Source organism: Dysidea avara, chromosome 1 (genome assembly GCF_963678975.1).
Source record: "Dysidea avara chromosome 1, odDysAvar1.4, whole genome shotgun sequence".
NCBI lineage: Eukaryota > Metazoa > Porifera > Demospongiae > Dictyoceratida > Dysideidae > Dysidea > Dysidea avara.
Genome location: NC_089272.1, coordinates 25,151,845 through 25,161,300, shown reverse-complemented (window position 1 = coordinate 25,161,300; position 9,456 = coordinate 25,151,845). Strand labels below are relative to the sequence as shown.

Genomic DNA, 9,456 nt, shown 5'->3' with positions numbered 1-9,456 from the left:
GTCAGCCTGGCAGGGAACACAACATTGTGACCAATGTGCATGTCTGTAGCAAGTTAGTATCCCGTACAACATGTGCAACATTATCTGGAAAAAACAATGAATAAATTTTTCTCTAAGTTGAAAAGAAATTCGCCCATACAGGTATACCCATATTGAATTTCCTATCTTTGTTCCTATTGTGGAAGTATTAAATCATCAAACTCATCTCGGCTGTATGCAATCACCAAGAAAATGTTCCACAGATTGGGGTTCTTTGGTTATAATCACTCGCTCAGAATCTCATCTAGAAAATAAATTATTAAATAAGATTATCGTACTCAATACATGTGATCACAGATCATCACACATAATCATGACCACATCATGAATCAGTGATAAAAAATTATGTAAATATACAGAAGTCAGCACTGCCATCCATAGGGAAAGGAACATCCACATTGTTCAGTAATACACAATCAAAAATACATCTTGGCAATTGCTATCTGCTCAGAAACAAAATCGACACTAAAGGGCTTGTTCAGTTAACTACCATGGTTTTCATAACACCAAGAGTTGATAATAAATACATTAATAAAAAGAGTTGGTAATACTCCAGCCTCTACTGTTAACACTTCAGTGATAACACTGTGACACATCCATCAAACTGGTGTTGGTTAATACTAACAAGAATTAAAACACAAAATGCTTCATACTCACTTTCAACAATGGCTGTGAGTAGTTCTGTGATTGTCTAACGCCAGACTGGCACTGAGGTTGCCAATCACGATGTGAGAAAACATTCTGGTGCTGAAAAAAAAACGGCAGAACGGGAGAAGAGGCGTCTCCCCCTAAAGTGATTTTCACCCTCCCTTTGTATACTGTCAGCCTGGCAGGAAACACAGCTTAGAGCAACATGCCCTGGCAATGTGTGTACAAGAGCAGATTAGTATCCGGTATAATATGCGCAACACTATCCGGAAAAAAATAATGCGTGAAAATTTCTAAGTCCGAAGTGTGCCCAAAAAAAAATTCGCTCGAGGCGTACACACACTGGTGTACAACGGCAAGACAGTCAGTAGCAGAAATCTTTAACCACAAACGCAGACACCTTGGTACCGGGTTATAAATGGTACCCGACCAGGCTAGTGCATTGCGTCAATTATTGTGTATTTCTCTGCTGTTTTCTTTAGGCGATCCGATTCAGTTTGGTGGACACCAATTAGAATTTATTGTAATTGACACCCGTCGATACTTCGAATAAGAGTTGCAACATTTTTCAATTGTTAGCGACGATGGAAACCCTTGCACGAATCAAGAAAGTGAGAGCTGGACATCGTTCGTCAGCCTCAAGACTGATGATTCAGCTGGAAGAAGCAAGTGCCGTCACTGGAGGACCGGCACTCGAGAAGCTGCATCAGTGGAAACTTTCATTGAATGAAAAGTTAGTTAAACTTCGCACCCTTAATGACGAAGTGTTGGCATCAATCGAGGATGATGCGATAGAGGAAGAGACAGAACAAGCAGACGTGTTCTCTGAAAGATTACAACAGTCAATATGTCACGTAGAGCAGCTTATTTCAACACATCGAAATACACCTCCCACACACGGCAGTTCGCCAACAACTACAACAGACACAGCAGCAACTACCACGGCAACAACTACCACGGCAACAACTACCACGGCAACAACTACCACAACCGGCACAGGTGCTGCTTCAGAACTAAGGCCAGAACATAGAGTGACACCAGCTACAGATGCTGGTAGCAGAGTCAAGTTACCTAAGCTAGTGCCGAAGACCTTTAACGGTGACCTCACTAAGTGGGAAGCATTCTGGAGCACATTTGAGTCATCCATACATCTTAACCCATCATTGTCTGCAGTAGATAAATTCACATACCTAAACTCATTGCTTGAAGGTTCTGCAATGAGAGCGATAGCGGGCTTACAACTCTCTACTTCTAATTACACCGAGGCAATTGACATTCTTAGGAAGCGATTTGGTAATAAACAGTTGATTATTGCTCGCCATATGGACACATTAGTAGAACTAGCATCAGTTCCATCTGCAACCAACACTAAGGCTCTTCGCTGCTTTTATGATCAAGTAGAATTTCAGGTACGAAGCCTCAAATCACTCAGTGTTCCTTTGTCTTCATATGGACATTTGTTGTCATCCTTATTTATGAACAAGTTGCCTGAAGACCTTAGGTTAATTGTCAGCAGAGAAATTGGAGATGCTGAATGGACTGTAGACCAATTAATGACTATAGTAGAGAATGAAATCAGTGCTCGGGAGAGAGCCTTTTCTTCTATTGGAGGTTCACAAGGGTCTGTGATGTCCACTACAGCAGCCTTTATTGCAGGTGATGGCCAACCCAAGTGTTGTTATTGTAGATAGGGACACTCTTCATCGTCTTGCACTGTTATAACAGACATCACCCAGAGGAAGGGTATTCTAAAGCGAACAGGGCGTTGTTTTGTCTGTCTAAGAAGGCATCACCTCAGCAAGGATTGTAGATCCTCTGCCAAGTGTGCGCATTGCAGTAGACGGCATCACTCCAGTATTTGTAAGAACAGTCGTACAGTCTCTAGAAGACAACCACGCTCAGACTCCCAGAACCATACTGCTGCAGAACACAATGCAACAATAACGCCACAGTTACCGCAATCCAGTTTACCAACACTGCAGCCACCAACATTCAATTTACAAGCTCCACAGCCACTGCCACCAGGGCAGCAGGACATACCAACTACCACCCAGTTGTATTGCGTCAACACAGAAGTCCCAGTTTTGTTGTAAACTGCCAAGGCGTATGTACACAAATTAGATGAACCTAAGCGTGGAATGACCATTAGACTGATGCTGGATGGGGGGAGTCAGCGGTCCTACACAACACAGAGAGTGAGGGATGCACTGGGGTTGTTACCAGATCGTGTTGAACAGGTTCAGATCAAAACGTTTGGCTCAGATACCACAACAATGCAGACAGTGGAGATGGTGAGAGTTGGTATACCTCTTAAGAATGGTACCACTGTTAAATTGATGTTGTCTACGGTTCCGCTTATCTGCAAGCCACTATCTTGTCAACCGATTGCATATACCAAGGAGAAGTACAGACATCTCAGTGACCTTAATTTAGCAGACTTTTCTAGAGTTGGCGATGACCTGCAAGTAGATGCCTTGATTGGCTCCGACCACTATTGGCAGCTGGTAACAGGACAAGTGATCCGTGGGCAGAGTGGTCCAACCGCCATTGATACTCATTTAGGATGGGTGCTATCTGGTCCAGTCTGTAGTGATACTAACTTGCATAACCTGAACCCTACTCACTCGCTCCTTGTTCAAACCTCTGATGTACAGTCCATGGACCAGTTGCTTAAGAACTTCTGGGAATTGGAGTCACTGGGTATACAATCCGTCGAACCTTCAGTCTATGACACTTTCAAACAGTTCATTAAGTTTGATGATGGCAGATATGAAGTAAGTCTCCCATGGCGCTCAGATCAGATACAGCCTCCCAGTAACTTTCTGCTAGCTAAGAGGCGACTTGAAGGACTGCTTAAGAGGCTCCGTCATCACCCCGAGGTACTACAGGAATACAATGCCATCATCCAACAACAGTTAAATCTGGGTATTGTGGAGAAGGTCAGTGATGAGGGTTGTAAGGACACTGATGTAAATAGAATCCACTATCTTCCTCATCACGCAGTCATTTGTACAGACAAACAAACAACCAAACTAAGAATAGTGTACGATGCTTCTGCTCAGGACAAAGGCCTATCTCTGAATGACTGCCTATTCTCAGGGCCAAAGTTTGACCAAAACATCTTAGATATTCTCCTCAGATTCCGCACTTACAAGGTAGCCCTTATAGCTGATGTGGAAAAAGCTTTCCTGATGATATCTGTTGCCAAGGAGGATCGTGATTCCCTAAGATTTCTGTGGACAGATGATGTGGCCAAGCCACAACCAGAGATCCAGGCGATGAGATTCACTAGAGTTGTTTTTGGAGTGTCCGCAAGTCCCTTTCTACTCAACGCTACCATTAGCTACCATCTTGAGAAGTATCGTGATGACCACCCAGATCTAGTGAACACCTTGAAACAATCCATTTACGTTGATGATGTTACATATGGTGCTGATGACAATGATGATGCTTATAACCTGTATAGTACATCCAAGAAGCTGTTTGCTGATGGAGGATTTAATCTACGTAAATTTGTTACCAATTCGTCCCACTTGCATCAGAGAATAGCTGCAGAACAGAAGTTGCCAACTGAGGTGGAGTTGTATGGTTGCATTATGGAAGAAGATGTAACATACACAAGCAATCTTCTGACAGGAAGCATACCTGGAGGACATAAGGTTCTGGGCGTAAGTTGGGACCCAGTACGTGATGTGTTGTTGTTTGATATAAGGGATATAGCCAATTCTTTGCACACTTTAGAGCCAACAAAGCGAACTATTGTTGGCTTTGCTTCCCGATTTTATGACCCTCTGGGTTTTCTAGCCCCAGCAATAATAATGTTAAAGATGTTCTTTCAGGAGCTGTGCAAGGTTAAGCAGTTGTGGATTGGGATGAGCAATTATCTAGAGAAATGTTGACTAAATGGAAAGGCTTGCTCTCCAGATTTCAAGGTACTGTTATCACGCTTCCTAGATGTTATTTTCAATTCATAGACAAACAGTCACCAAGCATCCTGTATGGTTTTTGTGATGCCTCTGCTGCTGCTTACGCCGCAGTTGTGTACCTCTGCGTTGGCTCACAGTCTGCTTATTTTGTAGCATCCAAGACGCGCGTAGCGCCACTCAGCCAACAGACTATTCCCCGATTGGAGTTGCTATCTTGTCTCCTACTTGCCAAACTTATGTGTCATGTGTTTGAAGCACTTAATACAGTGATTGATGTGAAGATAGGCTCATGCTTTACAGACTCCAAGGTAGCTCTCTTTTGGATACAAGGTGAAGGCAAACAGTGGAAGCAGTTTGTTCATAACAAAGTCACAGCAATCAGACAGTTAGTGCCAGTACAACACTGGGCACATTGTGCCGGGAAAGACAACCCAGCCGACTTGCCTTCCCGTGGTGTTTCGACCAAGGACTTGGAGAAGAGCTTGATGTGGAGACAGGGTCCAGATAGGCTACCCAAGTTTTTACCTGCTGACTGTTCTGATGAGGGATCCATGCCAGAAGACTGCATCTCAGAAATGAAGGTGAACAACCCCAGCAGTCATACTTTATTGATAGCAACAGAGAATCCTGGTATCGGGAAACTGATTAACTGTGCACACTACAGCAAATTACAGAAGCTGTTAAGGGTGACTGCACTTGTGCGGAAGTTTGCAGCAAGGTTCAAGATGGTTGGTGATGTTGCCTTGGTTGACTGGACGATTACTGCTTCAGACCTAGAAAGAGCAGAACTGGATTGGATTACAGATTCCCAAAACCAACTGACCAGTGAAACCAATTTTGAACTATGGAAACACCAATTGGACTTATTTGTTGACAAACACAATATTTGGAGATGTGGTGGCAGACTGAAGAAGGCTAGCATACTGTATGGACAAAAGTATCCGATTTTGCTCCTCAAACACCATCCATTGACTACCTTGATTGTGCAATATGCACATGAGCGAACCTTGCACAGCGGTGTCAAAGATACTTTAACAGAAGTCCAGTCTAAGTACTGGTTTGTCAAGGGAAGGCAGTTCATTCGTAAGATCATCTATCAATGTGTCGTATGTCGTAAGCTAGAAGGCCAGCACTACAGAGCAGCACCTCCTCCGCCGTTGCCAGAATTCCGCATGAAGAAAGCACCTCCATTTGCATATTGTGGAGTTGACTTCGCTGGACCTCTCTACATTAAGGTGGAAGATAGATCAGAGAGCAGCAAGGTATGGATTGCTCTGTATACATGTTGTGTTACCCGTGCTGTGCACCTTGAGTTAGTCCCTGATATGACCACACAGACATTTCTGAGGTCTTTCAAGCGATTCACAGCTAGAAGGGGGATTCCGCTTCAAGTTATTTCGGACAATGCCAAAACCTTTGTTTCTGCTGCACTAACCCTTGATAAGATGTTAAGTGACCCAGAGGTGCAGCAGTATATGGCAGGCTTGAAAGTCCAGTGGAGATTTAATTTAGAGAAAGCACCATGGCAAGGCGGCTTTTTTGAACGAATGGTCCAATCGATGAAACGATGTCTAAGAAAGACCATTGGCAAGTCGCAACTATCACTTGATGAGTTGACAACTGTGCTAGTTCAAGTTGAGGCCATTCTTAATTCAAGGCCGATATCTTATGTATCTAGTGAGGATCTTGAAGAGCCATTGACACCTAGTCATTTGTTGAGTGGTCGTCGATTACTGTGTCTACCAGATGGTACAGATGTAAACCGAGTTGATGAGGACTTTGACATAACCTTTCAAGATCTCAGGGATAAAGCACAGAACCTTACCAAAGCACTGAATCAGTTTTGGAGTAGATGACGTGAAGAATATCTTCTTCAGCTTAGAGAACGATACTCTACCACTGATGAGGTTGGCGTACTACGATCACCTATACCTGGCGAAGTGGTTGTGATACATGATGAGGATCGTCCACGTACACAATGGAGACTGGGCAGAGTCAGTGAAGTACTGAAGAGTTCTGATGATCAGATAAGGGGTGTAGTACTGAAGGTCAACACTAATGGTCGACTGTCGACACTGAGAAGACCTGTTACATGCCTTTATCCGCTTGAGATTGCTCCGCAGATGTGTTCAGAGGATCAGTTGCCTATTAAGATGGCTCATCAAGAGAATACAGACGCATCAGTATCCCAAGACAGATGTAAAAAACCTGTCAGAGTAGCAGCTCAGAGAGCCAGACAACAAGTACTGAAGTGGATGACTGACTCTAGTTAACCTGGTATTATGTTAACATATATGTACATGTAACATATGTTATGTTGTAATTAGGACCACTTATGTACCTTCTAAGTTGACCATGGGTCAACTTGGGGGGAGTGTGATGTAATTGTAGTGCTATAATAAGAATAAGTTGGTCGCACGTGAGTTCACCTCGTGTCAAGTGGTGATAACGACGGCAAGGGTTGTGACGGGTGAAGTCGACAAAAAGGAACCAGACGAATCGCTTACAAGTGGCATAGCTACCATTGAGGCAACCGAGGCAGCTGCCTCGGTAAAAATACTCAACAACTCCAGCTGAGCAGGCTTGAGTTTTGGTAGCCCGAATTTTCTACTCAAACGTTACTAGACAGCATTACTGCACCACACATGATAGAATCTATGGCTGTAGTGCTGGAGCCTACAGTGACATGGTGTGGCATTGGCTGTACCACTTTTCAGCTACTTGAATTTGTATGAAAAAGATCAAGATACTCTAATAGAGCAGTTATCGTAATATACTCTAATAGAGCATTCATGACACTGTTCTCATTACACTGCTTGGGCTAAATCATTTATATTGTCTTTAAATTACTTTTCAAAAGTTCCAGTGAGTCAACTGTATGGCATTGCATTGAGCTAACTGATCATGCATATTACGCATTAGCAGTTACAATCAAAAAATAGCCTTTCAAATCATATATTTTCAAAATTTTCCTTGAAGCAGCATGCTCCCAGACTCCCTAACTTGATATACTTAAGACATGCAGTTGAGCATCACATGAAAGAGATAATCTCTGACTTTGATATCATATAAGATCAATAAAAAGTATAGTGTGCATGACAATGACCTCTATTTCAGTTAATGGATGGCTTGACCACTCAAAATATCTCTGGAGTAAGTCAGTTTTTGTGTTGAATACAATTAAACTAGTCTAATAATTGAGGCATGGTATACTGTAGCATTAACTATGCTGAAACATTACTTGACTTGTAGAAACACGCTCAGAGTCTTCTAAAACAATTTCTTCCATCCAACCAGAGAGTCAACCTGTAAATACTGTACCATCCATACTTGAAAGTGTTTGTGAGGCAGTTAAGTCAGAGGCAGACCCTTTCAATTAGGTCAATGTATAACCTTTGCCTCAGTAAAAAAATTGCCACTGCATAACAATATACAGCTACACGGCAGTACCTGAAAGAATTGAAATGAAAGAAGTACGTATCCTCCTCTCTCAATGTAAAGTGTTAAAGTTCAGCTCACTCACGTGTGAATAGCTACCTGTAATTTTGATATTGATCATGTCTCCCTCCACCCTTCCAGACTTGGATGGGTTCATTCAATACCGATCTTTACTAGCATTTAACAATGCACAAGCAGTTCCTTAAGGATTACTGCTTATTAACTCAACACCGATAGCTATTATACTAGAACTTTTGGCCTAGTTTTGGCCAGCATTTATCCTTATCTTCTTCAAAGAAATTCTATGTGGTCAGTGGAATAGTATTCTAGTCAATTTAACAGAGTCTCCCCGATCTGACTTTATGAAAAGTTTATTTGATTTTTTTGATTACTGTTTTGTTTAATTTCTTCCATGTATATATATCTAATCCAAAACAGCCAAGCTGTAAAAAAAGTGTGCGGCCCTCAGAAAGGCTATGGTGAAAAAAGATGTGAAATCCAAGGTGGCGGCCAAGAAATGGCTGTGATGGTAGGTTAATGGTAAAAATTTTAATAATGACAATTCAGGTAAATTTTGTGAAGCGGCACAAAAATTCACCTGAATTGTCGTTATTAAAATTTTTACCATTAACCTACCATTACAGCCATTTCTTAGCCGCCACCTTGGATTTCACATCTTTTTTCACCATAGCCTTTCTGAGGGCCGCACACTTTTTTACAGCTTGGCTGTTTTGGATTAGATTTCATTTCTTTTTGTATTTGTATACCCCAAAGCCAGCCTATGGCCAGCTTTGGGACTTTTTAAACCTATGTTTTTTTTCTTTACTACAGGAAGAAGAATAGATGAAGTAGATGTACGTACTTTAAATATTTTATCAGTAGATGTACAATTATATGTGACCCGGTCTGCGAAAAGGGCTCTTATAGCCTTTCCGATTGCATATATATGGTAACCCATAACTTGACTGGTGAATATGGTACAAGCCTACAATTTGGTCACTCAACAACCCTAACCTGGCAGTAGTTGTGGGTGTAATTACATGGTGATAGCTTTAGTAGATTAGGAGTTATGATTAGCCAAACATGGATAATTGGAAAGGCTAAAAGAGCCCTTTTCGCAGACCGGGTCACATATATATAATACATATGTGACCGGATTTGCGAAAAGGGGCCTTCCACACATCCAATTTGCCAACTTTGACAATTGATAACTTCACATTGGAAAGAGCTATTGCCTTGAAATTTGGGCAGTGATGATTTCTTTGCAGCTGAACTCTCTACATGATGGTTTCTTTGTAGCTGAACTCTCTACAAGGTAGCCGATCTCTTTACAGGGAGATTTGTTTGTAGCTGAACTCTCTACAAGGTAACTTCTTCTAGCTGATCTCTCTACAGGGTGATTTGT

The 9,456-nt window shown here is 42.1% G+C and overlaps 2 protein-coding genes across 2 annotated transcripts; both read left to right on the top strand.

Moving 5' to 3' along the window:
• Positions 1 to 1,271: 1,271 nt before the first annotated feature.
• On the top strand, positions 1,272 to 2,780 carry LOC136238474 (phosphatidylinositol 3-kinase 1-like). Its single transcript, XM_066029035.1, has 2 exons — positions 1,272 to 2,343; positions 2,413 to 2,780. The coding sequence occupies exons 1-2, from the start codon at positions 1,272 to 1,274 to the stop codon at positions 2,778 to 2,780; spliced, it is 1,440 nt and encodes a 479-aa protein (XP_065885107.1).
• Positions 2,781 to 2,825: 45 nt separating this feature from the next.
• LOC136238419 (uncharacterized) lies at positions 2,826 to 6,998 on the top strand. Its single transcript, XM_066028915.1, has 4 exons — positions 2,826 to 4,581; positions 4,662 to 6,442; positions 6,491 to 6,864; positions 6,941 to 6,998. The coding sequence occupies exons 1-4, from the start codon at positions 2,826 to 2,828 to the stop codon at positions 6,996 to 6,998; spliced, it is 3,969 nt and encodes a 1,322-aa protein (XP_065884987.1).
• The last annotated feature ends 2,458 nt before the right edge of the window (positions 6,999 to 9,456 follow it).

What these genes read in the sequence shown, in the direction of transcription:
- LOC136238419 (XM_066028915.1), top strand. Translation starts at nt 2,826, where the DNA reads ATGACCATTAGACTGATGCTGGATGGGGGGAGTCAGCGGTCCTACACA. An exon ending in AAGCACAGAACCTTACCAAA is followed by an intron (nt 6,443 to 6,490) that starts GCACTGAATCAG and finishes TATCTTCTTCAG; the next exon opens with CTTAGAGAACGATACTCTAC. An exon ending in GCCAGACAACAAGTACTGAA is followed by an intron (nt 6,865 to 6,940) that starts GTGGATGACTGA and finishes TGTTGTAATTAG; the next exon opens with GACCACTTATGTACCTTCTA.
- LOC136238474 (XM_066029035.1), top strand. Translation starts at nt 1,272, where the DNA reads ATGGAAACCCTTGCACGAATCAAGAAAGTGAGAGCTGGACATCGTTCG. An exon ending in TACAGCAGCCTTTATTGCAG is followed by an intron (nt 2,344 to 2,412) that starts GTGATGGCCAAC and finishes CTGTTATAACAG; the next exon opens with ACATCACCCAGAGGAAGGGT.